Consider the following 22027-nt stretch of genomic DNA (forward strand, 5'->3'; position numbering starts at 1 on the left):
CGAGAATGACGCGACGGCGGCGCCTATGTGACGTCAGCCGCGCATGCGCAGGTTGGCCGGTCCAACCCGCGCATGCGCGGCTGACGTCACGACGGCTGACAGCTCAAACCCGCGCACGCGCGCTGGCCGTCTTCCCCTCCGCTGCTCCTCAAGACGTGGCAGCTTGATCTTGCGGGGCAGCGGAGGGGAAAGAGTGCGTCACTTTGAGGCGCCGGCCCAACAATCGGTGGGAATCGATCGCGGGCCAGTCCCCTCCCGAGCACAGCCGTGGTGCTCACTCCCCTCTCTGCCCCCCACAAGCTTCAAATGGGTCTTTGGCGCCCATGTTCACGACAGCAGCGACCAGGTGTGGTTGCCGCCGTCGTGAAACGGTCGCGAACGGCAGGCCGCTCGGCCCATCCGGGTTGGAGAATCGCCGGTCGCCGTGAAAAATGGCGAGCGCTGATTCTTCCGAGCGGGGGGTGGGAGAATCGCGGGGGGCGTGAAATGAGTCGCCCGGCCCTCCCGCGATTCTCCCAGCCGGCGTGGGGAGCAGAGAATCGCGCCCAAGGGCTTTGCATCCTGATTTGCAGTGGCACAATTAATAAACCCATACCTCAAGGAAACTTCTTTAAACTGCTTTGTTCCTGATTTAAGCTTCTTCTTAATGGGTTATTCAGCAGAGGTCCTGGAGTTCACACCAGCACTGCTACCATCTACAAAATGGAGGCATCTCATGCCCAGAGCACGTGACGTCAATGTACGGGGCATGACCTGCTCCCTGTTGCTGCTTCTGGAGAGACGACTCTATCGATTTTCAAAAAGAATCTGCTCCTGGGTCAGCGCAGTAATGTCAGGAGAAGGCGGTTTGCCTCGCTGGGGTTCGGGCTGGTGAACTGCTGAGGGGGCTCGGATTCGTGAGTCGGCCGGCATTCTGAATGCCAGATGCGGCTGGCATTTTTAAAAGCTGGTCGCGGCCGTTGGTCACTTCTTCCCGCCATTGGGTATACTGCGATCGATGGTCCCTCCCGACACCCGCCCACCGTGGCCCCCGACCCTGAGTTTGAAAATAACTGGCCGAGCAAGCCACTCAGTTACATAGATTACATAGAATTTACAGTGCAGAAGGAGGCCATTCGGCCCACCGAGTCTGCACCGGCTCTTGGAAAGAGCACCCTACCCCCTATCCAAGGTCAACACCTCCACCCTATCCCCATTACCCAGTAACCCCACCCAACACTAAGGGCAATTTTGGATACTAAGGGCAATTTATCATGGCCAATCCACCTAACCCGCACATCTTTGGACTGTGGGAGGAAACCGGAGCACCCGGAGGAAACCCGCGCACACACGGGGAGGATGTGCAGACTCCGCACAGACAGTGACCCAAGCCGGAATCGAACCTGGGACCCTGGAGCTGTGAAGCGATTGTGCTATCCACAAGGCTACCGTGCTGCCCATGTTGTCTCAAACCATGACAGAAGTGTAGCGGTTCCAGGTAGTGGCCCACTGCAAGTGCTTCAAGGGCATCCAGGACAGACAACAAGTGCCGCCGTTGCCTGTGATGCCCACAGCCCATGAAAGACGAGAAACAAAAGTCCCAGATTGGATATAGCGATGAGAGGTGCCACCCAGGCAGAGGCTCCTGATCTTTAACCACCCAGTGCGAAAAAACTCTGGAGAGTTTGAGAAGACTTCCCATGGGTTGACGCTTGGGCCTGAGGCCTTTTCTATCCTGTCGGTACCACAGGGTCTGGAGTCACACAATGTAGTGCAAATCTAGAACTCTGAAACGAGTTTAATTAAAGATGCCTAAACTGGGATTGGCAGATTTTGGTGATGTGAGGGCATTAAGGATATAGAGTTAAGATGCAGATCAGGTATTATCTAATTGAATGATTGAACAGGCTTAAGGGAAGGGCGGGAGTTCAGAAATATGGAAGCAGGATGGGAGAGAAGAGAAACTGGGGCCTGGATTTATTGCCCGTCGGGCACATGCGCTCGGCGGCCCCAGATGTGGATGTGAAATGCGTTCCCAGCCGCGGTCAGCCCCAGAACGCAATGTCACACCGGTTGGTCAATTAGCGGCCGTCCAGCGTGAAACACACTCTATGAAAGGCTGAGCACTGCTGGGGAGGGTGGAAGGAGGGCAGGCACTGAGAGAAGGGGGGTGCGGCTGGCTGGCATTTCCAATGATTGAACAGGCTTACTGTTTTATTTCCTATGAGTGTTCTGTGGGCATCAGCAATAGTCGGTTAATTTGTGCTCTGTTTATTGCAACAGGACAGGAATCTGGAGCGATTCTTCACACTGTGTGATGCTGTGGCTGAACATCGTCCTCTAGTCCATCAAGCTGAGGCGCTGAGCCAGGCTGTCTCCATGCTCAAGTTAGTTCGGTTGGAGGAGCTGGTCCAATTCCTGAACGTGGTGTTCGACAAACTGCTACCACTGTTGCTCTTGAGCTCCGGCATGGGGGCAGAAGGAGGTACAGTAAACCCTAATATTCATGCATTACACTAGCGCCTTCAGTTAACTGCTGTTCCTCATAGCCTTCCTCTGCTTTACCGTGCAGAGACATTGTGGTGAAATGTCTGTGCACAGTTCTATGTATATTTAGCAATGTCACCTCCAACCAGCTGGTGGCGATAGAGATCTATCACATGACTCAAGACAGCTGCCAGTTGGTAGTAAGATGTACAAGAAGATAGTCACACTTAGAGTAACAACAGGAGAATTCACTGATTAAATTTAGTAACCATCATCCTAATTGTAGTTCCTTAGTTATACATGGTCTTGTCAGACGTGGGGATGAATGTTCAACTAGTTGACTGTTATATTATCTGTCCACTGTCTCTTGGTTAGAGGGACCTGGGATGAGGGCTATAGCAGGGAATTTGAAAATTCAGTTGTCAGTGATTTGGTGCACTGTTTTTTTCCATAGCTGAATAGGGCTGGAAGGGGGACGTGGGTGAAGCGGGATGCAAGGAAAGGATGATAGAGGGCCTCAGGCCTTACCTGTGACGCACGCGAGAGTGGGGAGGCCACACAAGATCAAGGATGTGACTGTGAATGTGTGTAGCGGAGTTTATATCGAGGGAGGAGAGAGCTTTATGAGTTGAGATGGAGGTTGAAGCCACTGAGGATACGTCTCTTGATGCAGAGGTTTATTGTGCCTGAGTTTAATCCTACACCTTTGCTTTTCGTCTGTAAGTTACTCATCCTCAAAAAAACAGCCCAACTGTCTTTCAAAATTCTTTCTGGAATCAACTCCAACTATCTTTTCAGGCAGAATATTCCAGCTGCTGACAGCTCCGTGATTGAAAAGATTTCTTCTCATCTCTCCTGGATCTTTAACCAGTGATTTTAAATCAATGACCTCTGGTGATTGACCCACTTACCTGAGGTCCTTGTTTTCCTCTGAAATTCTGTCAAAATTTACCCTCATATTGAAAATCTCTATTAGGTCATATTCTAACCTTCTCCGTTCCAAGAAACTCAGCCTGAAATTTTCCGTTTTTCCTCAGTACTGAAGTTCTCATTCTTGCTACCTCCTCTGTACATCCCCCCACGCCTCAGCGTGTTTTCCGGCAACGGAGGCAGCTCGCCATTGGCCACCGATGGAAGTTTCTAGCCCCACCAATGTCCATGGTGTTCAGTGTGGTTTGCCTGTCCTTACCACTGGGGAGCCCACCGTGGAGGGTGGGGGTAGGGGGGGGGGGGGGGGAGAGGGGGGGGGGGGGGGGGGGTGCTTTAGTGGGACTGGAAGATATTGCTGCCGAAAGGCCTGGAAAATCCAGGTTTGGTGCCCCGAGTTATCTGCGGTATTTCAACTGATGATGCCTTTCTTTTCTTTTCTTTTTTTAAATACAAATTTAGAGTACCCAATTCATTTTTTCCAATTGAGGGGCAATTTAGCATGGCCTACCCTTAGGATAAGAGAGAGCAAATGTAAAACAGAATTGAGGAGAAACTTCTTCTCCCAAAGGGTTGTGAATCTGTGGAATTCGCTACTCCAGAGTGCGGTTGATGCTGGGACGGTGAGTAAAATTGGCAGTGGGTTGATGGGTTATGGAGAATGGGCAGGATGGTGGAGGTAAGGCCAAGATCAGATCAGCCATGATCAAATGGCGGTGCAAACACGATGGGCCACCTACCCTGCACATCTTTAGATTGTGGGGGGCGAAACCCATGGAAACACGGGGAGAATGTGCAAACTCCACACAGACAGTGACCCAGAGCCGGGATCGATCCTGGGACCTCGGTGCCTGAGGCAGCAGGGCTAACCCACTGCGCCACCGTGCTGCCCAACTAATGATGCCTAACGAGTCGTTTAAAAGTTCTCTCGCACAAACTCTTTGTTTTTATATTCTATAAACTCAAATATGCCATATGCTTTTCAACCACCTTGTCAGATTGCCCTGTCACTTTTAAGGGGGTGAATTCTCTGCCTCCCCAGCCACATGTTTCTCGGTGGAGCGCCATTGCTGGCAGCGGGATGCTCTATTCCCGCTGCTGGCCAATGGGGTTTCCCATTGTAGGCACCCCACATTGCTGGAAAACCCATGGGCGGGAGTGCACTGCAGGCGGAACGGAGCATCCCGCTGGTGGAGAATTTACTTCAAGGATTTGGCTCCATGGATACCATACGTTCATAAGATATAGGAGCAGAATTAGGCCATTTGGCCCAACGTGTTTGATCCGCCATTTGATCATGGCTGATCTCATCTTGGCCTTACCTCCACCATCCTGCCCATTCTCCACAACCCATCAACCCACTACCAATTTTACTCACCGACCCAGCATCAACCGCACTCTGGAGTAGCGAATTCCACAGATTCACAACCCTTTGGGAGAAGTAGTTTCTCCTCAACTCTGTTTTACATTTGCTCCCTCTTATCCTAAGATTATGACCTCTCGTTCTAGAATACCCCACAAGAGGAAGCATCCGTTCCACGTCTGCTTTATCCATACATTTTATCATCGTGTATATCTCATTTGATCTCCCCTCATTCTTCTAAACGCGAGAGAGTATGAGCCTAAACACCAAGGTCTCTCTGTTCTACTACACTTGGATGCTGTATTTGGGAGAGATGGTGGTGTAGTGGTAATGTTAGTAATCCAGAGGCCCAGGCTCTCGTGTTAATCTGGGTTCAAATCCCACCACAGAAACTGGTGGAATTTAGAGAATAAATCTAGAATTGAAAGTGAAGTCTCCATAATGGTTAGCATCATCAATTGTTATAAAAGCCCATCTGAGTGAGCATTGCTCTCGGTGTAGCTGATGCTTTAATATTGCAACAATAATCTAACCATTACTAATTACCCACACTCCTGTTATTTTTATTTTTTATCCTCACAGCTCCTGTCACCAAGGAAATCTTTGAAGTGCTGATAGTAATTGTGGACCGGCTGCATAGTGGTGAGGAGGTGAAGAAAGACCTGTTGGGCCGAAGCCATTATCTGGCTTCGTATGTTCACTACATATTCAGCACGCCAGGTATCGGTATAGTTACCAACAAACACTTCCATTAAATAGCCAGGGACTCTTCCAACATAAATAAATATTTGTTAACAGCATGGTGAATTCAAGTGAATCAGCTTTGCCGAATTATTATGGTCCTGGAATAACGGGGCTAACTACATTCCTTGAGATCACTCAGATTATTTAATTTCCTTAAAATGTCTTAACAATGAAATTAAAGCATTTTTTTATTGAGCTCATTAATTCAGAGGGGCTGTCAGAGAAAATGTGCACGACTAGGAGGAATCTGTTCTTTCGCAGCAAGTCTGTCCGTTCATCTCTCCTCCACCTTTTAACCTTGGCCCTGTCCTTTAGGTAACCCTTGACCTCCCCCAACCACCATTTCAGGGTTGTCCACGAGGAACCCTTGGAGCAGGAGTGGGCCATTCAGCCCCTCAAGCCTCTTTTGCCATTCAGTGAGATTATGGCTGATGTTAACTCCAATTAACCACTGTAGGTTCTGTACCAATGCCCTTGCCTAACATAAATCTGTCCATCTCAGTTTTGAAGTTTTCAACTGGTCTAACTTCAGTGACTTTCAGGGGGAGAAAATTCCAGAATTCCACTACTCTTTGGAGAAGGCTTTCCTGATTCATTGGAGCAGCTATTCCCCTTCATTGACGATTCGAAGCCGGCACGGTGTTGCCCAGTCAGGATAGGAATGATGGTTTGCTTCTGGTCACTTATGTTCGTCAAGGAATCGCGATGTGAAGCTATATTACTGGTGAAATGTAACTCTTGTAGGAAGTGACAGGGTGGCCACTTTGAAACTGATGCCAGTTATCAGCTTTGCTGCCGTGAATCAGTGAGCATGGCCTCAGTCCAGTCCGTGATGGCACACTGTCTTCCTATCATTTGTCCTTAGTTCTTCAGGAGACCAGAGCCACAGAGTCCGAGAAATACGCCACACTCAAGCCAGAAGCTGTCGCTGAGTTACGTAGGCTACGACTGCGCAGCATCAGCGACCCTGCAATCCAACCATCAAGATCCACAGAGCCAAAAGACAGAGAAGGCATTCTGAAACAGTCTAAGGTCTGGTCAAAATTTACACATTTAGCAAATTGATTTTACAAGTATAAAAGCATTACATGTAGTTTTTACTTTTAAATAACATTTTTATCTTTATTGAAATTTCATAGAATCATAGAATTTACAGTACAGAAGGAGGCCATTCGGCCCATCGAGTCTGCACCGGCTCTTGGAAAGAGCACCCTACCCAGGCCCACACCTCCACCCTATCCCCATAACCCAGTAACCCCACCCAACACTAAGGGCAATTTTGGACTTTAAGGGCAATTTAGCCTGGCCAATCCACTTAACCTGCACATCTTTGGCCTCCAAATTTAGTTGTATTAAGGCCATGATACACCTCAGAAACTGAGATCCCTATAAAGACAGAATACTTCTTTTACATATTAGGATCCTGGACCTGACCCCAACAGTTGCTAGGATACCAACAGAAACCCCAATATTTAATTTAATTTATAAGACTGTGAGGAAAGGATACTGTGAGTGATTCCACGCACAAAAAGGGATATGGTATATTCAAACAAAGTTTATTATAAACACATTGTTAAACAATGCTTATCAATACAATGATACAATAAACATTACTTGCTAAAATAATTACTGAGGATGCTGGAATCTGAATCCAAAGAGAAAATGCTGGAAAATCTCAGCAGGTCTGGCAGCATCTGAAGGGAGAGAAAAGGCCAAACGTTTCGAGTCCAGACGAGCTTTGACAAAGGTTCATCTGGACTCGAAACGTCAGCTCTTTTCTCTCCCTACAGATGCTGCCAGACCTGCTGAGATTTTCCAGCATTATCTCTTTGGTTAGCCATTAATTACTATTCTTATTTCCACTCAGAAAACACCAATCTCGTGTCAAAATTCACTTTTAAATACAGTTAGCCAACCCAGGAATACTTGCTGTAAAGAGGTGTCTTGGATAAACCACGTTGAAAAAGAGAGATCCTTCAGGAACTAGCTGCAGATTCTTGCCTGTCTCAATTTACTGTTTGAACTTATGTGCGTAGGTTTCCTCCGGGTGCTCCGGTTTCCTCCCACAGTCCAAAGATGTGCGGGTTAGGTGGATTGGCCATGCTAAATTGCCCGTAGTGTAAGGTTAATGGGGGGGATTGTTGGGTTACGGGTATACGGGTTACGTGGGTTTAAGTAGGGTGATCATTGCTCGGCACAACATCGAGGGCCGAAGGGCCTGTTCTGTGCTGTACTGTTCTATCTAACTGCCAGCCTGAGACACTGCTTCTGATCTGTACACAGGAACATCTTTAACTCACTGTCTGGAGAGAAGCAACCAATCTGTTCACAGATCACAGTCGGCAGGTCATGTTACAGTTGTATCTGACTTTGGTTAGGCCACATTTGGAATACTGCGTGCAGGTCTGGTCGCCACATTACCAGAAGGATGTGGATGCTTTAGAGAGGGTGCAGAGGAGGTTCACCAGGATGTTGCCTGGTATGGAGGGTGCTAGCTATGAAGAAAGGTTGAGTAGATTAGGATTGTTTTCATTGGAAAGACGGAGGTTGAGGGGAGACCTGATTGAGGTCTACAAAATTATGAGAGGTATGGACAGGGTGGATAGCAACAAGCTTTTTCCAAGAGTGGGGGTGTCAATTACAAGGGGTCACAATTTCCAGGTGAGAGGGGAAAAGTTTAAGGGAGATGTGCGTGGAAAGTTCTTTACGCAGAGGGTGGTGGGTGCCTGGAATGCTTTGCCAGCGGAGGTGGTAGAGGCGGGTACGATAGCATCATTTAAGCTGCATCTGGACAAATATATGAACGGGTGGGGAACAGAGAGAAGTAGACCTTGGAAAATAGGCAACAGGTTTAGATAAAGGATCTGGATCGGTGCAGGCTGGAAGGGCCGAAGGGCCTGTTCCTGTGCTGTAATTTTCTTTGTTCTTGTTCAGACAGATCCAAACTCAACTGTTTCTCCAGAAACTCAACGCCTGACTGCCTCAGCCCCTAGCTCTTCTCATTAACTACATCATCTTACTAAACTAAACACATGTCTCTAATTATCTACTCCCCAGAGATCCCTCTTTCGATAAACAAAACTCCATTAGCTCAACTTTTACGATGCTTTAATTGAACCTCTTGTAGCCACAAAGCCTAGCTGTCTTGCAAATTGGGTTTTAAAAAAAATTATTGCAGCCGTCAACCAACCAGGCTTTTAACCCTTACTGTACCAACTGCATATAATACAATATATCTGAAATTCCTATGTTCATCACACATGTTTATTTAGCACCTTTTAACGTATTAAAACACCCCCAAGGCATTGTTGCAGCACTACGTTGCAATCCATGCATACATTCTGTTCCTTGGTTGCCCTAGAGAGGTTGGTGAATTTCTGCCTGTACTGACTAGATGTGCATGGGTTTCTACAGCTGGCATTGAATTGACACTGTCACCTCTTTCACTAGCCTGCTTTTACTGGAGTCAAAAATTGGGAACTTCCGTTGCCAGATTATAGACAGTAACATCTCAACAAAACATGCAAATGTATGGGCTTGGTGCTCTAACAGAATGCCAGCCTCTTATGTGACATTAGGCTGCGTTGTCACAGATGCAGAATCAGTGAGAATGAAGGGACTCTGAAGGAGCTTCAAACAATGAAAGTGATATTTAAGTAATTTCTGATCTCATCATTCTCATATGGGGGTGTAGATTGTATTGGATGGTTAGAAAATTGGCTGAGTAGCAGGAGACAGAAGCACATTTGTTGGGCAGGTGCTCTTACCGACAGAATGTGACTAAGGGGCCCTACAAAGGTCTGTGCTGGTTCCTAACTTCAGTAGTTATTAACAACTTAGATGACCGATAGACATTCACAAATCCAAGTTTACCAATAATGCAAAGCAGTGTCGATAGAAGCTGAAAGTGACTAAAGAGTTATTCATAAAGTGAATGGGAAAAACTGTTGCACGCGGAGTTCAATGTAGGCAGGGTGAGAGCATTCACTTTGGATACAAGGGTGGAAACAGGGCTTTTACTAAATAGTGAAAAGCTCAATAACTGCGGTAGCCCAAAGAGATTTAGGGTCCATGTACATAAATCACTAAAATGTCATAAATGGGTTGGGAAAATAGTTGAAATGGCTATTGAAATGCTGGCCTTTATATTTAAGAGACTAAAATACACGGTTCATGGTTCAGTTATACAAAGTTCTGGTTGAACAGCACCTGTAGCACTGGGAGCAGTACTAAGAAAGGATGTATTGGCCTCAGTGGGAGCACAGTGCAGATGGCTGAAATTATATCTGGACGCTAAGGGTTGAGCAAAGAGGAGAGATCACACAATGTGGGGTTGTATTCCTCGGAATTCAGAAGATTACGGGGTGATTTAGATCAAAACGCTCAAAATATAGAAAGAGGGAATCTATTTGTGCTGGTTGGGGTATCTCGGACTCGGGGGGCATTGTCTAAAGATTAGGGGCCGGCCTTTCAGGGGTGAAGTTAGGCAACACTTCTACTCACAAATAGTGGTGGAGGTTTGCAACTCTCTTACACAAACAGCAGATAGCACTGTGTCAGTTGTTAATTTTAAATCTGAGATTGGCAGAATTTTATTAACTAGAAGTGTTAAGGATTATGGGGCAATGGCATCTCGATGGAATTAATGATAATAATAATCTTTATTCGTGTCACAAGTAGGTTTACATTAACAGTGCAATGAAGTTACAGCGAAAATCCCCTAGTCGCCACACTCCGACGCCTGTTCGGGTACACTGGGGGAGAATTCAGAATGTTCAATTCACCTAACAAATAATTCGAATTAACTCATAGATCAGCCAAGATCTTTTTGAATGGGGGAATAGATAAGAGGGGAGAAGTGTTATCTTCCTGTTCCTATGTTCATATATATGGGAGTCTTAGGTGGTGGTGGGGGGCCGGGGGGGGGATGATGAGGGAGGTAGTCAATGACAGGGTTGTCACCTGATACTGTCACACAGACACCTTGTTGTCAGTCCTGCAGCATGGAGATAGCCTTTGACTGAGGTCCTACCCCTTTATCTGCAGTTGGTACATGTCCTGCGACTGATCATCTCCCCCCACTTCACAGGGAGAAATACAGGATAAAATTGCCTTGAAAGACAGGTGCGTCCTAACCAGCATTTTCCTCCATCCACCAAGAAACGATCAAGGGCGGTGGGGATGAGGCGGAGGGAGGACAAACGCATTTAATGCTTAACTTAAATCCCAGAAGGAAAAACAGTTTGGCCAGTGTTCTTATTTCCCTGTTTTACTGATGTTCCATTTTAAAGTATACAAGACCAGTTCGGAACGGTAGTCTTATTTCCCCATTTTACTGTTTTCTCCTTCTGGGATGTAAAAGACAGGGGCCCGGATTCTCCGTTCTGGAGCTTAGGTGGTGCCACCAGTGGGGAATCACTACTGGTCTCCATTGGCACTAGTAGCAGAGCCCGATATGCGACTCTCTCCCCTTTACCTTGCTAATTTATCCAGAGGGGAGAGCTCGCCAGAATCCATTGGAATCTTGGTATTGGGCTGTCATTTTTTAAATTGTAAATTTAGAGTGCCCAATTATTTTTTTTTCCAATTAAGGGGCAATTTAGCTTGGCCAATTCACCTACCCTGCACATCCTTTTGAGTTGTGGGGGTGAGACACATGCTGACACAGGGAGAATGTGCAAAATCCACACAGACAGTGACTGGGGCCCAGGATCGAACCCGGGTCCTCAGTGCGGTGAGGCGGCCGTGATAACCGGTGGCGCCCCCCCCCCCCCACAATGCAAATCCTGCCTCCCACTGACAAGTGGAGCATCCTCCCCCTCACCCCCCACTATGGGAATAACGGGTCACACCCCCCAAAACACGCATGCATAAGGGTGATCCAATCCCCCCTCACTGACTCCCCAGCCCTGGCCATCAGAGACACCCACATCAGAGCCCCATCAGAGACCCCAGCAGTTTCCCCTGCCTGAAAGCTGAAGAGCAGTCCAGGCAGTAGAGTGAAAAATTATTGCATTTTCACTTTCCCTTCTGTAACATCTGCTGCCTCAGACAAAATTGTTTAAAGCAGCAGCTTTACAAATGTCAGAGGCTTCCTCGAAAGCCAAGTACACTCGAAGGGCTTCAAATCCCATGACAGCCTTTTGAATACAAATCTTATATTAAATTTCACAGAGCAATAGATTGCACTAGCCAGTGATTGACAGTTTTATTGGTCCAAACCCAGCTGCTTCGGGCATTTAATTATCTTTCCCTTAACACTTGAATGCATCTTAATGATCCTGTTTTGAAGTTAACCATAATATTTACAAATACTCTTGCTATGATTGACAGCTCCTCAGCACATCAAAAGGAGCTAAGTGCTTTCACTTCCTCTTTTTCTCAGCGCAAAGCACTTAGCACCTTCATGCATGCTGAAGGGATGACCCTTTATTCCCGTGGTGAGCAGGAGGATGCCCCTACTTGTCAGCGGGGGAGACAGGATTTGCGTTGTGGGGGTAGGGGGGTCTTCTGATGGACTTTGGGGGGCACCTCAGTTATGCACTGACCCCCTTGACCTACCTTGGGGTCCACTGAGTCAAGGCCACACTTGCACAAACTTGAACCAAAGCCACCTGGAGGATTTCCCGCTGTGGGGATTTGGGTGCATAATGTTAGGGGGGGCGGGGGTGGAATCATGCTTCTAGCCTGTTAATCAAATGGAAATGGGTTCAAATAAGTGATTTGTATCCTCCGTCGGTGTAAGGTGGTCCTGTCCAGAGCTAGAGGATTACTGGAAGGAGGTGTTTAGGGTAATCCCTAAAGTAGTGCACGTGAAATTGGATCCGGGCCCTCGGTAGGCCATATTTAGGGTGTTGGACCAGCCGGGGTTGGAAATGAGCGCGGAGGCAGATGTTGTAGGCTTCGCCTCGTTGATTGCCCGAAGGCGGATCCTGTTAGGGTGGAGATCAACCTCGCCACCCTGTGCCCTGGCGTGGCGGTGGGACCTGCTGGAATTCTTAATGCTTAAAAGGTCAAATATGCCCCGATATGCAACAACCACAGGTTTGTCCCAGGTAGGATGGATGGTGGGTCACAGAGCTGGCAGAGGGCAGGCATCAGAAGGATGGGAGATCTGTTCATAGACGGAAGCTTTCCCAGTTTGAAGGCGCTAGAGGACAAATTTAATCTGCCACCAGGAAACGCCTTTAAATATCTGCAAGTACGAGCCTTCCTGAAAAACAGATAGTGGCCTTTCCGACGCTGCCGCCACTGAGGATACAGGACAGGGTGGTCTCCGGCACCTGGGTGGGGGAGGGGAGGGTGTCGGATATCTACCAGGAACTACAAGAGGTGGAGGAAACCCAGGTGGAGGAGCTCAGGGGCAAGTGGGAGGAGGAGCTAGGTGAGGAGTTGGAAGCGGGTCTGTGGGCAGAGGTCCTGAGCAGGGTTAATTCCTCCTCATCATGTGCCAGGCTCAGTCTCATTCAATTTAAGGTGGTCCACCGGGCACACATGATGGCAGCGAGAATGAGCAAGTTTTTTGGGGTAGAAGACAGTTGTATGAGGTACAAGGGCAGCCCTGCAAACCACGTCCACATATTTTGGGCATGCCCGGAGCTTAGAGAGTTCTGGCAAGGGTTCGCGACGGTGATGTCCAAGGTGCTTGACACGTGGGTGGTGCCGAGTCCAGAGATAGCGATCTTTGGAGTGTCAGAAGACCCGGGAGTTCAGGGGGCGACGCCTTGGCCTTTGCCTCCCTAGTAGCCTGGAGACGGATCTTATTAATGTGGAGGGACTCGAAGCCCCCGAGTGTAGAGACTTGGGTTACCGACATGGCTGGGTTTCTCAGCCTCGAGAAAATAAAGTTTGCCTTAAGAGGGTCTACGCTAGGGTTCTCTCGGAGGTGGCAGCCGTTCGTTGACTTTCTCCGGGAAAAATAAAATGTCAGCAGCAGCAGCAATCCTTGGGGGGTGGGGAGGGGTGGTGAATGCTTCATGTGGGATGGTGTGGGAAGACTGGGTCGCGGGGGGTAATGTCTATTTAATTGTTATTGTATATTCTCTTTTTACACTATGTTAATATTCACTCTAGTTTGTTATTATTGTTACTACTGTTTTATTATGAAAAATTCTGCAAAACCTTAATAAAAATACTTTATATAAAAAAAAGAAAAGGTCCAATATGAACTGAGGCGAAGGATGGAGGGGTTCTACAATTCATGGGCATTATTCATTATGCACTTTCGAGAATTGAATTACATCGAACATTAGGGTTGGGGGCTGGGAGGGTTGGAGGGAGGGGGACTGTATGCGTTAATGGTGATTGTGGGTGATTCCTGATTCCTTTATGTTAACATGCGGGCCAATGTTTGGGGTTTGGTGGGAGGATGGGATCGTTGTTATTGATATGGGGATTGACATTACATTCGTTACTGATTATTGTTTATTGTTGGGTGTAAATTTGGGAGAAAATGTGAAAAAGGAGAATGAAAAATATTTATCAAAAAAGAGGGTGGCACGCACGCACGCCCATGCTGGCAGCGGGATTCTCTGTTCCTGCAGGCGACCAATGGGCCACCACACGCCAGCGGGAAACCCTCGGGCGTGGTTGCGCTGCCGGCGGACTGGGAGGATCCCTTCTATGGAGAATTCCGCTGAGTATTTCCGACTAATGATAACATCCCCTTTAATACAGTACCTTGCATGTCCAATAGCACCTCAGACAGAAATCAGATCTAACTGGAGTTTTCTGTGAAACTTAGAATGTTCAGTTGTGCGCATGTCTCCTTCTGTTTTTCTTTGTTTTAATTCTCTCACTCTCTCTACCCCCCTCATGCACCTCTTTATATTTCTCTCTCTCTCACACACATGCACACGTTATCTGTCTGTTCCTCACTTCCAATTTCATCCTAGTTTAATTATTTTCAATGATTGGCTTTTCTGCAGCTATTCCATGAAGAGTTGGCCTACTGCATTGTGTTCACCAGCGGACAAATGAGAGAGAAAGTTTACAGCCATCTGTGGTTCTTCTTTGAACTCTTGGTAAGTTATTACCTTTTAACACAGAATCTGTCAGTCCCACAGGGGAGTTTTATTTGAGGCTTGTCCAAAATGCTTTAACTTATTTGGAAGGTTAATCTGCAACTGTTTCTGTCTGTGTGTAACTGAGGTTTACAAAATGATGAGGGGCATAGATAGGGTAGATAGGAAGGAACATTTTCCCTTAGTTGAGGGATCAATAACCGGGGGAGCATGGATTTAAGGTAAGGGGCAGGAGGTTTGGAGGGGATTTGAGAAAACGCTTTCACATAGAGAGTGGTGGAAATCTGAAACTCACTGCCTGAAAGAGTGATGGAGGCGGGAACCCTCACAACATTTAAGACCCATTTAGATGAGCACTTGAGCAGACATTCTATGGACGTAATGTTGGAAAATGGGATTAGAATAGATAGATGCTTGAAGGCTGACACATGCATGATGGGATGAAGGGCTCTTTCAATGCTGTAAACCTCTATGACACTATGAATGTGAGAAGTAATGTTTCAAGGCATGGACTTACAAAATCATCATAATAATAATAATCGTTATTGTCACAAGTAGGCTTCCATTAACACTGCAATGAAGTTACTGTGAAAATCCCCCCGTCGCCTGTTTGGGTACAGGGAGGGAGAATTAACAATGTCTAAATTACCGAACAGCACGTCTTTAGGGACTTGTGGGAGGAAACCGGAGCACCCGGAGGAAACCTACGCAGACACGGGGAGAATGTGCAGTCTCCACACAGACTCAAGCCTGGAATTGAACCTGGGACCCTGGCGCTGTGAAGCAACAGTGCTACCCACAGTGCTACTGTGCTGATGCATGGTAATGAAGCACAAAGGGAGGCCATTTGGCCCATTGTACTTGTAGCAGCTCTTTGAAAGCGCTATCCAATTAGCTTCACTCCCTTGCTCTTTCCCCATAAACCTGCAATTTCTACCTTGTTAAGCAGATATCCAATTCCACTTAGTCACTCTTAAATCTGCTTCCACCAGCCTTTCAGGCATTGCATTCCAGATTACAACTCAGAGTGGAAAACATTCTACTTGTCTCCCCCCCGTATTATTTTTGAAACCAATTATGTTAACCCCGTCTCCTCTAATTAGTGACCCTCCTGTCAGTGGACACCTTATATATCCACTCAAAAACTTTCAGAATTTTGACCACCTCTATTAAATATCCCCTTCTTCTTTACTCTTGGGAATGTAAAAATCCTTAGATCATTCCATGCTATCCATTTCACATTCTTTGCAGCAATGAAGATGTTTATGGATATCAATGACACTTCATGGTTGTCAGTGATGCTGGCCAGGATCTTCTGAGCAGCAGCAATGATCACTGGCCTGCAGCTGTAATCGGAAATCCCTCCCCCCCGACTCGATGTTGCTGCACATTTCTACCGGGACCGTCTTTCCCGGATATGCACAGTGCAGCGTCCATCAACGTTAATGAGGAGTAGTCAGGGAAAGACAGGACAGTCCCTGTCCTCCCCCCACCCCACCGCCGTTTTTACAGCACTTGCTGCCTTATGTTTAAAGATTCAGTCTGAGTGTCAGTGAATGCCTGTTAGTGGATAGGTGAATGAATAGGTGGGTGAGGCAGGCAAGTAGGTGAGTTGGTTGGGCTGGGGTGGTGGGGGATAGCTGGGTCAGGTAGGGGTGGGGGGAGGTGGCAGTCGGGTTGGGTCGGGGGTAGGTGGGTCGGAGTGGGGGGTAGTTGGATCAGGGTGCGGGGGAGTTGTATCGGAGTAGGGAGTCAGGTCGAAGTGGGGAATGTGGTCAAGGTGGGAGATGGGGAGTCCAGTCAGGTGGGGTGTGGTTGTTGGGTTGGGGTGGGGGAGGCAATTGGGTTGGGGTGGGATAGAATTGGGTTGGGGTGGGGGGGGAGAATTGGGTTGGGGTGGGGGGGGGGGGAGAATTGGGTTGGGGTGGGGGGGGAGAATTGGGTTGGGGTGGGGGGGTAGAATTGGGTTGGGGTAGGGGGGAGAATTGGGTTGGGGTGGGGGAGAATTAGGTTGGGTGGGGGAGGAGTTGGGTCGGGGTGGGGGAGGAGTTGGGTTGGTGTGGGGGAGGAGTTGGGTCGGGGTGGGGGAGGAGTTGGGTCGGGGTGGGGGGGAGAATTGGGTTGGGTGGGGGAGGAGTTGGGTCGGGGTGGGGGAGGAGTTGGGTCGGGGTGGGGGAGGAGTTGGGTCGGGATGGGGGAGGAGTTGGGTCGGGGTGGGGGAGGAGTTGGGTCGGGGTGGGGGAGGAGTTGGGTCGGGGTGGGGGAGGAGTTGGGTCGGGGTGGGGGAGGAGTTGGGTCGGGGTGGGGGAGGAGTTGGGTCGGGGTGGGGGAGGAGTTGGGTCGGGGTGGGTAGGTGGGTCAGGTCAGGGTGGGAGGTGGGGAGTTGTGTCGGGGTGGGGGAGGAGTTGGGTCAGGGTGGGTAGGTGGGTCAGGTCAGGGTGGGAGGTGGGGAGTTGGGTCGGGGTGGGGGAGGAGTTGGGTCGGGGTGGGGGAGGAGTTGGGTCGGGGTGGGAGAGGGGTTGGGTCGGGGTGGAGGAGGAGTTGGGTCGGGGTGGGTAGGTGGGTCAGGTCAGGGTGGGAGGTGGGGAGTTGGGTCGGGGTGGGGGAGAAGTTGGGTCGGGGTGGGGGAGGAGTTGGGTCGGGGTGGGAGGAGTTGGGTTGGGGTGGGGGAGGAGTTGGGTCGGGGTGGGTAGGTGGGTCAGGTCAGGGTGGGAGGTGGGGAGTTGGGTCGGGGTGGGGGAGAAGTTGGGTCGGGGTGGGGGAGGAGTTGGGTCGGGGTGGGAGGAGTTGGGTTGGGGTGGGGGAGGAGTTGGGTCGGGGTGGGTAGGTGGGTCAGGTCAGGGTGGGAGGTGGGGAGTTGGGTCGGGGTGGGGGAGGAGTTGTGCCGGGGTGGGTAGGTGGGTTAGGTCAGGGTGGGAGGTGGGGAGTTGGGTCGGGGTGGGGGAGAAGTTGGGTCGGGGTGGGGGAGGAGTTGGGTCGGGGTGGGGGAGGAGTTGGGTCGGGGTGGGGGAGGAGTTGGGTCGCGGTGGGTAGGTGGGTCAGGTCAGCGTGGGAGGTGGGGAGTTGGGTCGGGGTGGGGGAGGAGTTGGGTCGGGGTGGGGGAGGAGTTGGGTCGGGGTGGGGGAGGAGTTGGGTTGGGGTGGGGGAGGAGTTGGGTCGGGGTGGGGGAGGAGTTGGGTCGGGGTGGGTAGGTGGGTCAGGTCAGGGTGGGAGGTGGGGAGTTGGGTCGGGGTGGGGGAGGAGTTGGGTCGGGGTGGGTAGGTGGGTCAGGTCAGGGTCGGAGGTGGGGAGTTGAGTCGGGCGGGTGTGGTAGTCAGGTTGGGGTGGGGGGGGATTTGGATCAGGGTGGGGGGGAGTGCATCGGAGTGGGGATTCGTGTCGAGGTGGGGAGTCAGGTTGAGGAGGGGAATGGGGTCAGGGTGGGAGGTGGGGAGGCCAGTCTGGTGGGGTGTGGTTGTCGGGCTGGGGTCAGGATATGGTGGGGAGTAGATATTACCCATCAGAAACTGAAACCTACTGGGCAATTCCTGTGGAGGTCCGCACGGTTCCACAGGGTTCTGACGTTCATCTTCACTTGCATATCCGGTCTCTGACAATCTATAGAGTGCAGGATCTGGGCCAGTAATCTTTCACAGGCCCCAATGACACCTCACAGGTATCAGTCACAAGTCAGGTTTAACAGCCGTTTTTCTCTGGATATTGAGAAGGTGGGGTGGGGGGGGGGGGGGGGGGGGGGGGGGTTGACCAATCCACCTACCGTGCACATCTTTGGTTTGTGGGGGTGAAACCCATGCAGACACGGGGAGATATGCAAATTCCACATGGACAGTGACCCAGAGCCAGGATCGGACCTGGGACCTCAGCGCCGTCAGGCAGCAGTGCTAACCAATGCGCCGCCATGCTGCCCCTGACTCCTATTTCTAACCAACCTCTGAGTGATTTATTTCCACCTGGCACTAACCACTCACTGCCTTTGTGTAAAAAGATTCTTGTCCGTGGGCAATAAGGTTTAATAATAATCTTCATGTGGTGAATGTATTCACCATAATATAAGTTGTCTGTATAGTACTGTGGCCTATGGCCAGGGAATGGTAATATGATCTCCTTCCATGTATTGTACTGGATCCCTGGTGGGCTCCGCCTCTGGCTTCACCCCCCCCCCCCCCCCCCCCCCCCCCGGGCGGTATATAGACCTGCCGCCTGTGGGCGGCGCTCATTGTTACAGCAGTCAAGTTCTTGGATAATAAAGCCTATGTTCCCTCGTTCTCATCGTCTTGTCGCGAATTGATGGTACATCTATTTATTATCCAAAGACATCATTATGGAAGCCGCTCTGAAGCCTGATAAACTGGAACTCGATGCACGAGCAGCAGAAGCTAAGGAAATCTTCTCCCATTGGTTCCGCTGTTTTGAGGCCTACCTCGACTCCTCGGAAACGCCTCCCTCCGACGCCCTCAAGCTGCGCCCCCTCCACGCCCGGGTGAGCCACCGAATCTCGGGTATGATTGAGGACGCAGTCATGTACGAAGCGGCGGTCGCGATTCTAAAGAGACAGTTTGTGAAACCCGTGAACGAAGTGCTCGCGTGGCACCTCCTCACTACCGGCCGTCAACGCGCTGGGGAAATCGCTGGACGAGTATCTAGAGAACCTGACACTACTCACCCGCAACTGCAACTACAGGGATGTGAAGGCCGATGAGCACATGAAGCTGATGGTCTGGGACACCTACATGGCTGGGGTCCGGTCTAACTACATCTGGCAGCTACTGCTGGAAAACGGGGCCACTGATCTACAGGACACAGTAAGACTAGCCACCTCTTTAGAGGTGGCCTACCAGAGCCTCAGCACGTTCCCGGCAGACCCAGTGAACCCCTCATGGACACCACAGACGCGGCCTTCACTAGACCCAACTACATCCCAGGCCTGTGCTGCGCGGCTGCCCGTTCAACCCAGGGGACCACCTTGCTACTTCTGCGGTCAGGGCCAACACCCCCGGCAGCGTTGCCCAGCCCGCACCGCGACATGCAGTGACTGCAGCAAAAAGGGACATTTTGCCAGAGTCTGTCTGGCCCGATCCAAAGCCCCGAAGTCAAAAGCTTACCAGGCCCGATCCACGGACTCACAGGCCCACAGACCTGTGGCTGCATGCCTGCCAATACCGCCCCCTTCAGACACGTCATCCGGCTTGTGCAGCACATGTGCGGCGCCATCCTTAACTCAGCCCGACACGTGCGACTCGTGGGGGCCGCTATCTTGTGACCCCGATACCTCCGACCACCCGCAGCTCGGCGCAGTCACCCTCGACCAGTCGCGACCAAAACATCTGAAGAATTTGACGATGGCCGTCCGGGTCAATGGGTGCGAGACCTCCTGTCTTTTCGACTCCGAGAGCACAGCGAGCTTCGTCCATCCCGACACGGTAAGGCGCTGCTCCCTCCACATCTATCCCGCATCCCAGACAATCTCCCTTGCCTCCGGATCCCATTCGGTACAGATCCGGGGGTACTGTGTCGTGAACCTCGTGATACAGGGTGCTGAGTACGCCCATTTTAAACTGTATGTCCTCCCTCACCTCTGCGCCCCCCTACTGCTTGGACTCGACTTCCAATGCAGTCACCGAAGCCTATCTTCACTCGTTCTCATCGTCTTGTAGTGAATTGATAGTACATCAGTGTCACAAGTAGGCTTACATTAACATTGCAATGAAGTTACTGTGAAAATCCTCTAGTCGCCACACAGTCTGTTCGGGTACATAGAGGGAGAATTCTGAATGTTCAATGCACCTGACAGCATGTCTTTCAAGACTTGTGGGAGGAAACTGGAGCGCCCAGAGGAATCCCACGCAGACACTGGGAGAACGCACAGACAGCGACCCGAGTCGGGAATCGAACCTGGGACCCTGGTGCTGTGAAGCAACAGTGCTAACCACTGTGCTACCATGCTGCAGTAGTTTAGAGCACAAAGAGGTTTATTACTAATTACAGTCAAACGCCAACACTCCCTGGAGGGTCTCCTTCCCCGACCTGCACCCCAGGTCGGGATTTTTATACTAGAGGGGCTACACCTGTTAGGAGAAGCCCCGCCCCCATTACCGGGCAAGTTCATATTCCTCGGAGGACAGGGGAATTCTTCTAGTTCCAATCCCATGACCTCCACTGGGAGTTATAACAACCTGATCAACATTTTAAAATTCTGTTTCCTATCTGACCACATTGACGGCTCGGTGGTAAAGAGAATGGGCAGAACAATGCAGCCGGGTGTGCTGGAGATGGAATCCAATCATCGAAGGAGACTGAGACTTGTAGAGTGGCCGCGAGAGGGGAGGGAGGGAAGGAGGGATTGCAGGGATGGATGGACAAAGGTAACACACCAGGAAGAGAGATATCCTTTCGTTGCCAGAATTCCCAAGTCCTGAGAAACCCAGCCTACAGCATTTGAATTCAAACGGTTCCCAAATTCTGAGGAGCAGGGCCTCAATTTGGGCCTGCGTCGCCATTATAAGTTACTCTGAAGCCCACCACAATCAAAATGGAAACTGGCTGGTTGGTGTTGGGTTAAAAATGGGTAATGAAATGTGGAATTCTCTTCTCCCAATCTCTTGCATTCCTGGGTCAATTGAATTTGATAGTTTCTCACTGTGCGCTGATAGTAATATCTGACGGGCACAGGCCAAATAGAGAGACCGCCATCCTTAACGCTCGACTCAAAATGGTGTCATCTCGCAGCGGACTGGGATTGTGCTCTCAGCTGGAGCTCTTCGCCGTGAATTCAAACAGCACTCCCCAAATTCTGAAAATGAATTCTTGAACAAGCTATTGACATCAGTTTGCCTCAGTATTGTCATGGAAACCAGACTCTCTTATCTGATTGTTTGTAAGCTGCAGTGTATTAACATCTGATACCACAGAAGCCGTCTCCTGGGAGAAACAGCAATTTTTTTCCCAGTTACTACAGATGTGTGACAGATGTTTACTTCAGAGGAACTGCACAGTGTGTCCATCAGCATAGAAACATAGAATATAGAAGCAGGAGGAGGCCATTCGGCCCTTCGAGCCTGCTCCGCCATTCATTATGATCATTGCTGATCATCCAACTCGATAGCTTAATCCTGCGTTCCCCCCATATTCTTTGATCCCCTTCTCCCTCAGTGCTATATCTAACTGCTTCTTGAAAACATACAGGGCGCGATTCTCCCAAAACGGGAGAAATCGTAAAGCTGGCGTAAAACCCGGGCGGGTTTTACGGCAGCGCGCCCCTTCCCGACCGGGGACCGATTCTGGTCCCCGGTCGGGGCTAGCAGCCCGACGCCGTAGGCTCCGGCAAGACGGGCTTAACGATTTTCGTTAAGCCCGCTTGCCGGAGTTAGCGCTGGCTGACGCGTCATATGACGTCAGCCGCGCATGCGCAGTTTGGAAGACTCAACCCGCGCATGCGCGGGTGACGTCATCGCGTATTTGCGCGAAACCCGCGCATGCACGGGCCGGGTTGCCCCTCAGCCGCCCC

The 22027-nt window shown here is 50.1% G+C and overlaps 1 protein-coding gene across 1 annotated transcript in view; it reads left to right on the forward strand.

Annotated features, from left to right (window-relative positions):
• The window catches only part of LOC119953774 (dedicator of cytokinesis protein 7-like), a 328309-nt gene that overhangs the window by 197119 nt on the left and 109163 nt on the right, over positions 1–22027 (forward strand). Inside the window, 4 exon segments of the mRNA XM_038778389.1 lie at positions 2263–2464; positions 5339–5476; positions 6366–6532; positions 14428–14523. Coding sequence (XP_038634317.1) covers positions 2263–2464; positions 5339–5476; positions 6366–6532; positions 14428–14523 — 603 coding nt within the window.

This window comes from Scyliorhinus canicula, chromosome 18, assembly GCF_902713615.1.
Source record: "Scyliorhinus canicula chromosome 18, sScyCan1.1, whole genome shotgun sequence".
In the NCBI taxonomy this organism is placed as follows: Eukaryota; Metazoa; Chordata; class Chondrichthyes; order Carcharhiniformes; family Scyliorhinidae; genus Scyliorhinus; species Scyliorhinus canicula.